Source organism: Serinus canaria, chromosome 7, assembly GCF_022539315.1.
Source record: "Serinus canaria isolate serCan28SL12 chromosome 7, serCan2020, whole genome shotgun sequence".
NCBI lineage: Eukaryota > Metazoa > Chordata > Aves > Passeriformes > Fringillidae > Serinus > Serinus canaria.
Genome location: NC_066321.1, coordinates 13,916,977 through 13,933,066, shown reverse-complemented (window position 1 = coordinate 13,933,066; position 16,090 = coordinate 13,916,977). Strand labels below are relative to the sequence as shown.

Here is a 16,090-nt window from a genome sequence, read left to right as displayed (position 1 = left end):
GTTTGCTATCTTTGGCCACACACAAGTCATACAGTGTAAGTTTTTGACCTTTGTGACCCTTTTCTAGCTAAAGTAGGTATGTCTGTTTATAATGTCTGGTTTTGCTTTAAGAAATCCCAAGTACAGTGGAGTTCCTGTTAACATTTTCTTAGATTAAAAGAGTAAATAAAATTTAAGAGCAGTGATGTAAACTGAGAATTAGCTGGTGAAATAAATTGTTGGAATGCAAGGCAGCACCTGCTGATGTGTCCACAAAACTAGTTTGGACAGTAATACCATTGATTTAAATTTAACATGTGTTAAATTTCTTAAGAAAGTAGAGAGGAGCAGCTGAAGGTTTTACATACTTCAGGGTGTGTCAAGTGCTAGTTGAGAAGAGTTACCAAAGAAATGTGTCCCAAGACCAGATGGCTTCACTTGCAGTGTGGAATGTGCAGAGCAATAAATGGAATTATGTTACAGGAATCACAGAAATATCAAACTTAGGCACTGCAAAGTCCAGTCCCAGCTCTAGAGCAAGATTTAAAGAGGCAATGATCTGTCACACTGACTTTCAAGTAAACTCTGAATTAACTTGAACAGAAGACATACATTTCCTTTCTGTTACCAACTTCCAAGATAGCTTATCTTATAACTTAACTTTCTCTGTCTCCCAAGACATTTTTCCTGCAAATTAAAATGGTAACTAGTTAGTCTATTTCAGCACAGTGAAGAATTGGTCATTGCCCTTATATATCCCTACATCACACACACACACAGGTGGTTTCTCACCTTCGTTTTCTTCTTCTGCTCAAGCTGAGGCTTTTCTCATGGCCACCTTATGCATAACACAGGATAGAAGCAGAACTTGCTATGTAGCAGTCACACTAATATGTTGCAGAATGACCCTACTTTCTGGTCACCACTGCGAATTGTTTACATTTTCCTGTATCATTTTCTTCATGACTTCCAATTGCTTTACATTTTGTAGTTTCTGCATTTGATTTCTCTTTGAGTATGTATATTATACTTCCTAACTGAATTTCTTCTTGATTTTTGAATCATCTCTAACATCTAATTCCACTGTGAATTTTTATTTTTATCTTTAAATGGACTTTCAGCCACACTTAACATGATGTCATCTGCAATATTGCAGTGTGTTAAGTTCCATCATATGTAGATGATCAATTAAAGTAGTGCATAGAACTGGACTGAAGATAATTTAAATGGACATCCCCAGCAGTTTATCTTCCCCATTGATGAGAAATCACTGATAACTGCTCTGAATCTGTCTTGGGTATAATCCGCGTAGCAAGATAGTCTGCAACACTTCATGAGTTGGCTTGTGAGAATGTTCCATTGAAATGGGAAAATAGGATTAGCTACATGAGACAAACCAATTATGACTTTCTTTTCAATGGTGAATAAAACTTGTTTGCATATCTTTCTTGGAATTTAAATTGTCCAGACTAGTATATAAGGCTGAGTCTGCTATTTCAGAGATATTTTATCTGCTTTCTTTAGTCCTCTGGGAACTTCTCCTCAACTGTAGTACCTAATGAATCAGAGACTCATTCAGTTATTGCTGAGTTCTCTAGGATGAAACTTAATCAAGAGATGCTATCCTTAAAATAGTTGTGTTATCTAAATAGATTAACATAAATTGTATTAGTCATCTGGTTGTAATTAACATGCTGAAGATCAGTGCTCTGGTTTTTTATTCTGATGCTGTAGCTATCTCCAAATTTTGCATTGCTTGTGTTTTGATTTTTGAAACACTTTTGTGGTCTTCCTGTTTGATTCCAGGTGTCAGTCTTTCTCTGAATTCAATTCTTTCTAGTTTACAAAAGGAAGAGGCTGGCTTGGGCACTACAGCATTGTGTATTTTATTCTCCTAAATATCAGAAATTTGGTATTTGCACATTTAATAGAGCAATAAAAGCAGAGGCACAGTGTTTTCTTTCCTCTTCTTACAGGTCTCCAGGTTTTTCAAGCATGTTGATTATATTTTGAAAAAATTCCAGAATTTCGTCCCAATTTTCATCACTTAAACACAAGATTTTGATTCTGTCTAGTCCTTATATAGATTTGTGATGAATGTTTGTTTTCTTCTAGGTGGAAAGTTCATGATGATTGTAGTTCAGTAAACTTTACGATGATTGTGTCCTATCCTCTACTGTGGCAGATTTGAATGAGATGATGTTGAACTCATAAAATATTTGCATGCGCACATTTCTTTGCAGTATCTTTTTGTACTGTAACTTTTGTGTTCTGTGTTTATCATTGAAGGTCGTAAAACTTTTCCAAGAGCCAGAAGGACTCAGGGCAACAACTTCCGATCACCGGTCAGTTTCAGTCCCACTGATCACTCACTGAGCACCAGCAGTGGGAGCAGCGTCTTCACGCCGGAGTACGAAGATAACCGAATGAGGAGGAGGGGCAGTGACATAGACAATCCTACCTTGTCAGTCATGGACATCAGCCCACCCAGCCGCTGTAAGTTCTGGCATTTGGTGAACCCCACTGTAAAACTCTTACTTTTCAAGTATATCATGTCAAAACCTAGCATGCCATACAAACACATGCCATTAAATAATATGTTTTTATCTCTCTAATAGGTGGAGGTCAAGACTATGCTCATCAGTATTTTCATTGCTTACCTTACCACCCTCCATGTAGACTTTCAATTAGAATTTACATCTGTGCTAACAAAACATTGTAAAAGTGATTTCTTAGGCTCTTAAGGACCTGAGAAAGATTTTGTAGCTTGCAGTCACTATTTATTTTTGCAGATCTTTGTCGTGTTTTCAGTTTAACTGTAAATTTTTAGTGGTACTGCTTCATACTTGTGGGAGAATTTCAGGAGCAAATATACTTTGTGATGACTTCAGTCGCTCATACCTTGTAATTATGCCTCTCTTTTTTAAAAAGAAAGCTGTTTGTTTAACGTTCTTTTTCTGTTTTTCAAATTAGCTATTGCTAGTTGTTTTAAGTATGTCTAGTTCTACCACAACTTATTTTGTGAATAAGTTTAAGTAGCTCATGTTTTCCATCTTACAGGGAGTTTTATTGATCTTAGTAATTTAGATGGTGAGGTTTAGGACGCACAGTCTCTGTTGTTGAAAGAGTAGTCTTTTAAAAAATTATTTTCTGTGTATTCCAGTTTTTCTTGATCAGCTAAATAACAAACTCATTTGAAAACCAAAACATACTTATATTTTCAGCACCACGAGCTCCAACTAACTGGAGACTTGGTAAACTGCTGGGTCAAGGTGCCTTTGGCAGAGTATATCTGTGTTACGATGCTGACACTGGACGAGAACTGGCTGTTAAACAAGTTCAGTTTGATCCCGATAGCCCGGAAACCAGCAAGGTAAGTGATGCCCAAGAGAGACCTTGGAAAAGGCTTCTGCTGAAGTGGTGTGTTCTAGACCAGACTCACATTCTTTTCCTTGAACAGGATGAACATGTTTAAAACCATGTTGTATTAGGAAACCATGTCCTTGTTAGGAATTCTGTTTTGCTTGTACCATAGATAATTAGTCTGCTTACCTGATTTTAATATTACATAACATTTTTTGATTTTCAGACAGATCCTTATGCTGTGAAGATGCATAATTTGATTTGATGCCGTCTCGGTCTCTAAAATCAAGCAATCTATTATGAAGTGTGCTCTGAAATAGATAATTAGTTATATTTATAACAGGAATTGGAAAAAGTTACATTTAAAGCAGAAAAAGCTGTGCTAGTATAAGTGTTCCTGAAAACAAATTGCCAAACAGAAATTTGGCTATGAAGACAGTTTGAGATTCTTACCTATTTTTTCATCTTTTTGGGGGGATATTTCTATGGCGGGGGCTATTGCTTGTTTTGTTTCTTTTAAACATCAAGACTAGCTGCTGTTACATGCTGTGTTTCTCCCTAAAGAGCACAAGTTTCCTTGTTAGCTTATTCTCTCTCTAAAATTAAACTTGTCTATCCTTAAATACTAGATGCTGAAGGAGATAAACAATTTAAAAGTAGCACCAATCAACTATTTCTTCTTTTCCCAAACCATACTGCTTTTTACTGGATGGGAAGATAATTATTCTTCCCCTATATTGTGACTGCATTCTGCACTGTGGGGAGCAAGGCCAGGGAAACAATGGGTGTAAGCGTGATTGCAGAATTCAGTGGCTACCAGTTATAGTTGCTGCTATTAGTGGTATAGGATAAAAGAAAAAGTCAAGAATCATTTGTGCTGTAGATTCCTGGTGTAGTTGTTGTTTCTGCTTCTTTAAAATTTGTAACAGAACAACTCATTATGTTTTGGGAATGTTAAAATATGGTAGTATCTCCTCTGAAGAAGTATTGTGAGCTCACTTATGATAGCATTTTGTAGTACTATGGGCCTCTGTGTGTAAAAAAATCTGTTTTCTTTCTAAACTCAAAAGAGTGAGGGTATCCATAACAGGCTATGACAGATAAAAATTCAGATTTTGATGAAAAACTGCTAGGTGAAATTTGGAATCTAGTCAAGTTTGAATCTGTGGGTTAGTATTTTTCCAGCATCTAATTGCACAGTCCATTTCAAAATATTTTACTTCCTGTTTGCAAAATTTATAGTATTTTTTATGGCTTCAGACAAGACACCAGCTGTTAGTGTTTTCCTTTGTTGCATTTCATTATTACAATATCAAGTGCTACACAAAGGCATTTTTCAAGTATAGTCTATCATCTTGGAGGAGTTAAGAGTTAATGCTAATTATTCCACCACAAAGTTTAAAATGTGGGGTGGTTTTCTGTGTTTTGTTTGTTGTTTTTTTACCCAGTTGGAGGCTTATGACATGTTGCATAATGGTCACTGACCTTACGAACATATTGATATCTGTTGTACTCTGAAACAAACATAATTTCAAGAAAAGAAAAACAAGGAAAAAACAGCAAAATCATCCCAAAGATAATGTATAGAAAAGTCATTGTTTTGGTTGTTTTAAATTACCTCAATTTAACATTGATATTTTCTTGTTATAAAATGCAAAAACTTTCCATGAGCTGTAGGAATATTTGGTTACTTAGTTTGCATAACACTTTAATATGTGCACACTGCTCTGCTTGAAAAAATTCAAATCCAAAATCTTAGTTTACTACATCAAGCATGGTAAATCTGTCCTGTTTTGTCCTTTCAGGAAGTAAATGCACTTGAGTGTGAGATTCAGTTGCTGAAAAATCTGCTGCATGAAAGAATTGTTCAGTATTATGGCTTCTTGAGAGATCCACCTGAAAGGACACTCTCAATATTCATGGAGTACATGCCTGGGGTAAGCAAGAGAGCTCATCCACTTCAGCCATCCATAATGTGCAGTATGATGAGCACCCAAGCATTCAGCTTTGCATAAGTGCACACAGATACTTCAAACTGTCCAAATTAAAACCACCAAAGATGGGTACTGACAAGTGCTTGCAACCTCCTGTCTTCTCCATTGGTTGCTTGGATTCTTAGAATTACAGTGGTGTGTACAAAAGCTCTTTGTGTTTGGTTTTGGCATAAGTGGTGCCTGGCAATGTCTTTGAAAAGACAATATTATCATTAGTAAACTCTTAAATCTTCCTGAATTTTTATTGTTTTGTTTTGCCACACTTCAATTATTTCTGGAAAACAAAAAGTAGCTGAGATGGGGGTGAGAATAAGTGCATACAGAAAATAATCTTGGTGGTTGCTTCTTGTGTGGCACCTAGTACATGCTGAACTGCTGTTCTTCTTCTTTGTTAGGAAATATTCTAAGGTCACAAAACTGTAGATTTTCATTTTCTCACCAAGTGGGGTCAGCAGAGCTAAGCAAAATGTGCTCCTATAAAAACAGAGGCTCTGTATAAAAACAGAGGCTCTGTATTTCTAAATAGTTACAGCGGTCTACTTACTATGAGACTCCAGAGGGGAAAAGCAGTGTCTGGGCATTGGTTTCTTAGTGGTGGTGGGGTTTGTTTGCTTCTTCATTTTTTTGAGTTCTGGGTCTTGTTTTGTGGGACATGTTGAATTCTTCTGACATTTGGAGAAGTGACAGAAGTAGGCTTAGCAGTTTGTAACTCCATGTGACAAAGACAGGTTGTACAAAAATTGTTGCAAAAATATTTTTGAAGAAGTTTTGATTTAATCCTATTTTGAGCTAAGATTTGCTTACCTAATATTTTTTTACCACCCTATAGGACATGGAGTTTTTTTTCTTGACAATGTTTTTTTCTGAGTGTAAGCTAACCCAAAGGGCATGTGTTATGTTCATCCTGAGTGTCACCATTTACCCATCAAAAAGTTTAAAGGTGCTGTTCTATTTCTGTACATTGGACTGCAACTATGCAGCTGATTGCAAGTTTTAAGGTTACATCAAGAAGAATTGTAATTTTAAATGTCTATGTTTCAGGTATAAATGTAATTGAATTTCAGTTGAATTCTAGAAGTGTTAGTGCTTTATCCATCTGTGCCATAGGGTTCCATCAAAGACCAATTGAAATCATATGGAGCACTCACAGAGAACGTGACTCGTAAATACACACGGCAGATTCTGGAAGGAGTTCACTATTTGCACAGTAATATGATTGTCCATCGAGATATTAAAGGTAATGAGAGTTCTGTGCACAGTTCAGTGCTCTTTATTACTGATCCTTTTCCAATCTTATATGAAGCACTAAAATAGAATTTAGTTTGAAATACCAAAATACTGACTAAAAATCAGTGTGATTGCTTTCCATCTATTAGTCTTGTCACTGTTGTAACCTGGGGTGGGAAAAATAAGGAACTTTGAAATGTTCTAGCACAGTTCTGGCAATGTTTCTTTAGTTTTCATCTGTAAAACAAGCAGGATAAATTCCTTTGATTTTATTTTACTATTAATAGCTTTAAATATATCAGAGGATGTTGTCATTTGAAATAGACTGTGCAGAGGAAAGTGTCATGACTTGAAAGTTTAAATTTACAGAGTTTTGTTTCATCAATTATGTAGAAATTACCCAGCACTTCACTGGTACAAGAAGTGACTGGCAGAGGTGACCTACCTGATCAGGCTTCTTCCATTTTACTGCTAGTAAGCCTGGTGTAACATCTGCTTTTGCAGACAGGTGCAGGTGACTTGCAAAGTGTTGCATAAGCAAGGTGTGAATATGCAGGAAGATGGTGATGTGCAGAATAGGTGTGTTGAACACAATGCTGTTGTATTCCCTAATACTTTTACCATTTTGCTGTTGCTTTGTATCAACAGTGTTTTGTTCCAAAGCAGGTTGAGATATCACAGTCAATTTGTACATCTTGTGCAGATAACAGTTTTGAATAAATCTGTAACACAGTTTGAAGTTTTGCTTTACAATAATATGGAGACATTTTCAGTTGTGTAGAAATTCCTTTTCCATTTCTTTTAATTTCCCATGTATAGCACATTCCTTATTTTGTCAGGAGGGCTTTACAAAGGGACTGCCCCTTCCTGGAAAAGGCCTAGGATGCAAACGAGTGTGAGCAATTAATTATTTTCTGAACTCCAGAATAGACTAGTAGGAATGAGCAGAGAAAGTAAATTCTCTGGCTTGAAATCCTAGGTTGATGTTGAATTGTACCATTTTTTGTACAAACTTTTGTACAAATTGTATCCAAATTTTTTACTGTTTCCCACACACAAAACCTTGAGTCTTTTATGAAGGTAATGCTGTGTTTCCTTCCCACCAGGAGCAAATATTCTGCGGGACTCAGCAGGCAATGTGAAGCTTGGTGACTTTGGTGCCAGCAAACGGCTGCAGACCATCTGTCTGTCTGGTACAGGAATGAAGTCTGTCACAGGAACTCCCTACTGGATGAGTCCCGAAGTTATTAGTGGAGAAGGGTATGGCAGAAAAGCAGACATCTGGTATGTTAAACCCCTTCCCCACTGAAAAGTGTCATTTCATTTTCAATAGAAAGTAGGTGTTTGTTATCTGAAGTTGCAGCGTTCCATCCTGGCATTTAAGCTGAAGAAGGTGGCAAATGTGAACCCAGAGAGTCATATTTGGAGAGTCTTAACACTGAAATTTAATTTTTCACATGGCAATTTCTCAGCCCATCAGTTTAGAGATCATAAGACAATCCTTTCAACTGACCTTGAAGTTAGGATTACCATGAAGTTAGGATTACCAAACTGTTTGTTAGTTCGGGAGCGGTACTGACTGAAAGCCATAGATGAAGCTTTGAAACATCACTTCAGTCAGTGTGTTGTAATGAAACTTCAACTCTGAAATACCTTTGCAAGGCAGAAAATAAAATGCTACTTCTCTAAAAGTTGAACACTTAAGAGTGAATTTGCCAGATTTAAAAGGGAGTATCAAAAAATAATTTGGTTTAAGTTGTTATTACATACCTAAGAACTAAGAGGAAAAGGTAATTTGCAAAGTGAAAGTTAGTGAAACATTGTATATGCCACAGTCTAACATGGTTCCAGTCCAATTGACAGATGACTTTGGCAATGAGACCTCTTGCTCTGCATCTGTTCTGTGAATACACAGTAGTGGGCAGGCAGCAGACAAGCTGGAGTAGTAACAATGTGTGCTTAAAAATGTACTACATTGTATCCAAGCAATGGCAATACTTTTAACCTCAGGAAAATTAATTTAGGCTACTTCAGATTATTCAGTGATTACTCTCATATACATGAAAAATAGGTCAACTTTATAATATCTAGCAGCTTACTTATTCAAATTTGAAGTATTGGTACCAAGGTTATTGTGTGTTTTTTGGTGAAAACTTAAGAAAAAATATCGAAGTTAGACAGCTGTCAGTAAATCTTTATTGTGTGAAGCAATGTACCTGTGTTTAAGCGCAAAACTTCTTGCAAGCATCTTGAAAAACATTCAGACTTTCTAAGAATTGGAAAACTATTCCAGCCTATCCCTTTTGCAGTATCATTCACTTGTTATTGGAAGATGCTGATCTTTAAGGACTTCTGGAACAAAGTTTCTCTAGCCATATGCATGCCCTTCTGACTTCCTAAATGCTTTAAACATTGTTCATGAATAAAGATTGTTTAGGAACTTAAAATTTTGTTTGTCAATCTAAGTATATTTTTAGTATCCTTAACTAAAAGAGAAAATACCTTGAAGTAGGGCTTTTGTTCTTCAGCTACCATATTATGTTTGCACATGATTCACTGGTGATAACTTGTGCATTTCTAATGAGCTGGCACCACACGTGGCATGCACAGAGCTTGCAGAGCTTTCCTGATGCTTTGCATTTCTGTTCAGCCTCAAGGAGCAGGAAAGCTTCCAAGTGCAACGCTGAGTGCGTGGCCTGCTGAGCACTGGGTGCTGGCAGTGCTTTACCACAGTTAGTATTCCCTGGATAAATATGTAATTATCCCTTCACTGAGGTAGTAGCTTTCAGCCCAGGGAAGTAATGAAGTGGAGACATAGGTAGTGATTTGTGTAACTCTGAGGTAAAGGTATAGCAGTACATGCTGTTTTTTTCCAGTGCCTGTTTCATGCTGAAGTTACTCTGTAGTGTTATGTGGACTCTGCTTATTTGTGATATTTTAGTCCTTCTCTGCTATTTCTTGTTTTCCTGGAAGGGCATGACTCTGTTGTAACCTGCTGTTTCACTTCTGCCTCTGTTTCAGGAGTGTAGGTTGCACAGTGGTAGAAATGCTCACTGAGAAGCCCCCGTGGGCAGAGTTTGAAGCCATGGCTGCCATCTTTAAAATTGCCACTCAGCCAACCAACCCCCAGCTCCCTCCTCACGTCTCTGACCACGCTCGGGATTTCTTGAAACGGATTTTTATCGAGGCCAAGCTGCGACCGTTTGCAGATGAACTGCTAAGACACACGTTTGCACACTATCACTAACACCTGCCTCAACTCAGCTTGCATCTACTGCATTTATTTTCTATTTGACTGCACTTTTATTTTTTATTTTTTACAAAAAAAAAGGAGAAAAAAGACAAGAGAGAGAATATTCTCTTGAATCTTTGTTTCACTTAGATTGTAAACAATCTAAAATTTGTATCTAAAATGAGAATCTTCTCTCCCTTGTTCCCACCTGGACTAGAACTTTTTGTTTCTATAATGTACTGATGTGGTTGATGTAGATAAAGCACTTTAGTACATATTTGTTCCTTATTTAAAGAGGAAAAAAAATTACAAATGCTTGGACAGTCAGGAACTGTGTGACTTTTTCTGACACCGCTGACTGACTCAGGGTGCAGGGAAAAATAGACATGCAGCTAAAGGACAAGAAGGTTACTTCTATGTAATTTTTATCTATATTATAGGTACTTGCAGCAGAGAGTTCTAGGTTCTTACTATATTTTAGCATTTAATCAGTTTCTGGAATGTACAGTTTAAGCAGGAACATGCAGTTCTGAGAGTTAATTGGGGAAGCTGGAAGAACTTGGAACTCTTTGTGCAGCAGCATGTCTAGCTGGTACTTCTATGTGACCAAAAGAAAATAACAAAAACAAGCTCAAAACTGATGTACTAGTTAGAAGTCTTGGTGTAGAATTATTGTATTATCTTAATATGAAAATAATTACAGGTAAACAGATTATGGGCCCAGACTCCTAGAAACTACTATACTGCAAAGGGGAAATTTTCCATGCTAGACAAGGGTCAGCTATTGGATGTAAATAGTTAGGAGAATGCCTCCTGCACTATCTGCCAAAGAGAACCTCTGTTGCATAAGCTTTGAGGGAAACAGTTATCTTAGCTGATAAAAAATACTGATGTTGAGGGTCAGTTCTCCTCCACAGTCCCATGAATGGCTGCAGGGGAAAGGGAATGGCTAATCCTTGTGCAGTATATGAGTTATTGGATTCAGAATGAGCTATAAGAAATGTTTGCAAAGCTGATGAGAGGTGCTAGGATGGAATGTATGTCAACATCAAGTGCCTAAATAATATAAAATTCTTCCCATTCTGCACTAAAAAAAATTGGTTTAGTAATGCAGGTCAGTCATCTAGGATGTGTTGAAAATTCCTGAAATAAAGTCAAACATCTCTTAACATCAGGAAAGAGTCACTGACAAAGCTAAGACTCCAGTTATATTTTTAATAAGGTTGCACTGATGAATCCTATGAAGAAGGAGGCACAGCACAGAAAATTGTACAAAGAGCAGGCCAAAAGTGCAGAGAGAGCCAGCAATTAAATAACATGAGTGTGAATATTCCAGCCTGATAATCCAGATTGGTGTTTGTCAGATTTCCAGCTGTCATAAAGTGTGCGTTAATTACTTTTTCTATTTCTGAAAGAGCATAATAAAAGAATTAAAAATCTGAAATACTGCTTCTCAGCTGAGAAGCCCAGGTACTGATCAGGTGTAGTGAATAACTGTCTTTTCACAACAGAAGAATCAGACTCTCGTATTTTTGTAGAAGAACAGAACATAGATAATTTAAGGGGGCATTTGGAAATAAACTATTGGACGACAGAACTGAAATTATGTTTACTGTTTTGGATGATTCATTGCTTGCTTTTGTTGTTTTTTAAAGGCAGAGCAGGCTGGTACTGTTACCCTTGTCCAGTCTGACAAGGCTCAACCTGTTCTGCATCTTTAGAGGACTATCAGGTTTACAAAATGCATGCAGACAGAAAAATAAGCTTACCCATTCCCACAGTCACTCACATATGAGATTTCTGAATTTATTCTGCTGAATTCCATATGTTTTACCAGAGCATAAGCAGGAGTATGGATCTATCCTAATCACTTTACCTGTAGTGGAGTAAGAATGACTTTTGTGGCCATTTCTCCAGAGACCGAGAATGGTGATTTCTTCAGCTTATGTGAGCATTTTACCCAACTTAAAATTTTCTTGGTCAGGGTAGACAACTGTGCAAGGTTTCCTGAGCACAGGAGTAACTAGTCAGACCAGGAAAAGTGTAAAAGGCTGAAAGGAAAGGCAGCTTGTACTGACTTTTTTTTGTTTGTTTGTTTCTCTGTCACTAGATAAAAGCTATTAAACAGCCTTTAAGAAGAATTGATATGTACTCTGCTGTAAGGGACCTTTGCTTTATAAGCAAATTTTAGTGACAGTAGGAATGGGAAGTTTAATGTAGAACCTAATAGTTTATGTAGGTAATTTTCAAGATCATGTAATTGAAATTATTGATTTCAGACTAAGAAGGTACCAAAACCAAGGTGAAAATGTATATAGAAATCAGTAGTGGTCAGTGATTTCTGAAAAGGTAAGGAAATTTTATATTACCAAAAAAGGACATTAAAGGGAAAATATAACCAGGTTTATCTGCAGCATTCATAACATTTAAATATACTATTCTAAAGAGAAACTGCACTCTCTGAAGCTTGAAAATTTTCAGAATCTAGTTTTCTTATAATGTGACCTTTCTGTGAGACAGTGCTGGATCATGTATATTGCAATATCACTTCCTTGTTGTGATTTTTAATTACTGAACAATCAAGTTTGCTGCTTTTGTGCCTTTTCTAAAAAAATAAAAAATGGCATTCAGTCATGACAACGGGGTCAGCATTTTGGAGCCAGGAAAGAAGCAACTTTCAGAATGCATTTTCCATCATGTCTTTAGCATGTCAGAAAGTTGTCTATGTGCTTCTTAAATGAAGTTGACATTTTCCAGTTTCAGTGATTCTAGTAAAATTTTACAAATTTAAAGGTTAGGCTTGAGGTAGCTTTTTTCACCCTAAAGATAATTTCTTTATTGACTTAAATAACTTACGATAAATTAAATGGTTATTAACACAAATATTTTGAGCTAGAAATAATTATGAAGCTAAATCAGACTTTTACAAAGAGGCTGGCTATTACTAACCCCCAGTGGGGTAATACAGTAAAACAAGATGTATGCAGGGTTTGTTAAACACTTACAGGGACTCCTGGGGTGATGATGAATGACCCCTCATTCTACAATTTGTGAGGTTGCATGGAATTTCAAGCTTTAAACTCCATTGGAGGAGAATTGCAGAGCTAGGATCCCTACTCCCAACTTCTTGTATCCCACTTAAAAAGCCACCAGCATTTTAGAATCACAAATTGGTCTTAATTGTTGAATCCAATTATAAAACGAATGCCAGTGAAAGCAATACTGCTGCTGAGTTGGTTTGCTTTTCTGTAAATGCCACGATGAAGCTGTACTCTCAAAAAATAGGGGTTGAAATTCTTGGTGAGTATGTGTATTTTCAAGAGTCTTACTTATCTAATGATTTTTAGTATTCTGTCTGTTGCACATATTAATTGACAAAAGCTACTTCTGTGGTATGGTGTTAATGGTGTAACTAACAGCCCTGTTAGAGCATGACTCAAGGTTTCAGTTGTGTTGTGTTAGAGAAAGTTGCTTATTTTTTATTTGGGTGATAAAAATATCCATAGAAGCACTCATAAAGGTATGGATCTAGTAATTGCATAGTTAAATCTACAGTCTTCTTTTCTTGACAGTTTAAATATAGTATTAAAACTTCTAACTTGATTTCCAATTAGATTTGTAGCTAAATAGTCCTTTCAGTAAAATAAGAGGTTTGGGGTTTTTTTAGCTAGTGCCTTTTTCTCTGTATGCCTTAATTTTGTTCATGTTTAGAACACCATATTGAAATATTTCATACAATTCCATGTCACCAAAGCAGTTCTTAGAGAAGGGGTTTTTTCAAAGTGCCCAAAGCAGAGCTTCTCTAACTGCATTGAAAAGTCTGCTGGAGTTATAATCTGCAGCAGAGATTTAAATTCAGAACTTGAAAGTGATTTTTGGCTTCCTGTGCTAATACACGTTTCATATTTGCATTCTGGATATTGTACACCAATGTACGTGCCAGAAAGAGGATTTGTCTGCATGCACTATAGTAACTGGATTGTCATGATTTGGCTTCCTGGCTCTGGGTACCAGACTCTGCAGCAGAGTTTTTACTGGGCTTGAAAGCAAAGTTGGTACATTTGTAAGTGCGGTACTGTATTAAAAGCTGTTTACTTTCAGTGCACAGGAATTTGATCTGTCCAAGCAAACCAACAGATTTCTTTCCTGTGCTTTTGGGATAATCCTGATCCTGCTGTTGTCTTGACTGAAAGCCTCGTAGCACCCATAGGTACAGTGCAGTACAGCAAGCCATTCTTTTGGACAGCATAGAGCAATGTCTAACTGCAGCTTCAGAGACTTGAGCAAATTGGTCAGATCTACAGTTATTTGTAGCCAATTTCTTACTTTTTTAATCTTGAAAGACTGTGTCACGCATATAGAGAAGTATAATGTGTGTGCTTCAATGTAAGTCCCTATGGTGTTTCTAGAAAAGCGAAAGTATTGCCAGTGTTATTTCTTCTTGCTGGTAACTTGCTGTCTTGTGGCAATGACAAGTCTGCAGTGTAGAATCACATACAATTACCAAAGCTTTTCTATCCCATATACATACAGCCGAAAGTGATGTTTCATGTCTCTTATAAATAGTGTGCATCCACCAGTAAGCTGTTTCTGACTGAGTAAAGCAGGTACTAGTAAAAAGTGGTAGACACTGCCCATATTTCAGACACGTGGGTGTTTATAGTTGCTGTTCGATATGCAAAACTCATGCTTGTATTAAAACTGAATCTTCTTTTTAAAAGCTCTTTCTAATTTAATCTTACTGTTGTCATTCTAAAATTACTGCATAAGCTTGGTGACTAAAACCTGGTGACTTCTGTAGCTGGGTTTAAGCCTTGGGACATTTCAGGAAAACCATGAAGATAAAATTGTGACCTGATCTGTTTTGTGCACCATAGTGAGAATGTTCCAAAGCTCTGGGAAGTGGCCAATTCACTTTATGTGACAGCCACATGTCACCCACAGGTTCATGGGTGTGGGTGCTGCCTTCAGGAGGAGCCACTAATGTGTACTGAGGGGTCAGACAGGTTTGCCATCAAGCCAGGGTTTCTGAATCAAAATCTGTGATCAGAAGCAAAGGAGCTCCTTTCTCATTTGATATCCCCCATTTGGCCCACACCATTTATTTTTCTTTCTAGCTGGCAAAGCTTAAGTCCTGCATAGGTGGTGGCCCCTGATAGCTCCTGAGTAAGGAGCGTGTCCAGCTTTAGACCAGGGAGCCCATCACTTGGACCCAGGACACTGTAGCTCCCTGCAGTTTGCTGGTGCAATCCTTGGGTTTCCTGTAGCAATATACTTGTGTGCAGAGTGGAGAGGTAGATGGGGTGGAGGAAATTATATTTCTCGTGTTTCAGAGCAGTCACACCTTGGCTAGGGCTTAGTTTTCAGAAACTTACTTATAAAGGGAGAGGGCCTGGATTAAACGGTATAAAAATTGTATCTCATGGTTCAGCCCTTACGTTGAGTCCACAGGTACGGATTGGAGGTCAGGGTCTTCTGTTGAGAAATAAAGAAAAGGATACTCCAGCTCATGAGTGGATAATCGTAGGAAATACATCAGAACTTTTTTGTGCTTTTTACCCGAAAACTAGATGATCCTTTTTCCCCAGAGGTTTATCTAATGTGGATATAAAAACAAGGATTGCATTTTCTTTTCTGAACAGCCATTAGATTGTCAGTTCCCTAGTGTTTGTTTCTTGTTAGTACCAGTAAAAGAAGGTGGTGTCACCCTAAAATTGGAATGGTTTATTAAAGCATAGTGTCTGTCATCTCAGACCTCACAGGAGTTGTATAATGGAGTATCACTGTAAATATGTGGAGGAGACTTAGATTAATTGGAACGTAGGCTTTTAGTTTTAATGAAGCTATGAATAAAAATTTGTAAATTTACTCTTGATCTAATGTACATTTTTATGTAGCCATTAAATTCTCTATTTAATCTATCAGTTTCTCACTGTAAATGTTTTTACTCTCAGTTGAATGCTGGGCACAGTTTGTAATGTATGTACACAAAGGTGTTTTTTTCTATCAACGTTGACTTTTTTGCACATTTTTGGAAATATTTAATTTGTACACTGATTTAATACTCTGACCAATTGTCGATGGGTGTATGAGAATCATGTGTGTGTGCAATGTACTACTGTCTGGATGTATGGGGTTTTTTATTACTTTTGAGATGTTGCTGCCAGTAACTGCACTGCTGTTGCTGCTTTACATGGAATATCTTGTGTATAAAAAAAAGATAAAAACAATTTAAAAATTAGGTTATGGTTATCATGGTTGAGGAACTCAGGAGTTGGGCATTGCTTGCTAGTTC

The 16,090-nt window shown here is 37.0% G+C and overlaps 1 protein-coding gene across 3 annotated transcripts in view; it reads left to right on the top strand.

Moving 5' to 3' along the window:
* The window catches only part of MAP3K2 (mitogen-activated protein kinase kinase kinase 2), a 46,268-nt gene extending 30,552 nt beyond the window's left edge, over positions 1 to 15,716 (top strand). For all 3 annotated transcript variants that reach the window (XM_018911394.3, XM_009087874.4, XM_050976713.1), the window contains 6 exons: positions 2,269 to 2,475; positions 3,204 to 3,352; positions 5,148 to 5,279; positions 6,444 to 6,573; positions 7,670 to 7,847; positions 9,585 to 15,716. In XM_018911394.3, the coding sequence (XP_018766939.1) occupies positions 2,269 to 2,475; positions 3,204 to 3,352; positions 5,148 to 5,279; positions 6,444 to 6,573; positions 7,670 to 7,847; positions 9,585 to 9,810 (1,022 nt within the window). In that variant the 3' untranslated portion in view covers positions 9,811 to 15,716. The remainder of the gene's footprint in view (positions 1 to 2,268; positions 2,476 to 3,203; positions 3,353 to 5,147; positions 5,280 to 6,443; positions 6,574 to 7,669; positions 7,848 to 9,584) is intronic.
* Positions 15,717 to 16,090: the final 374 nt, after the last annotated feature.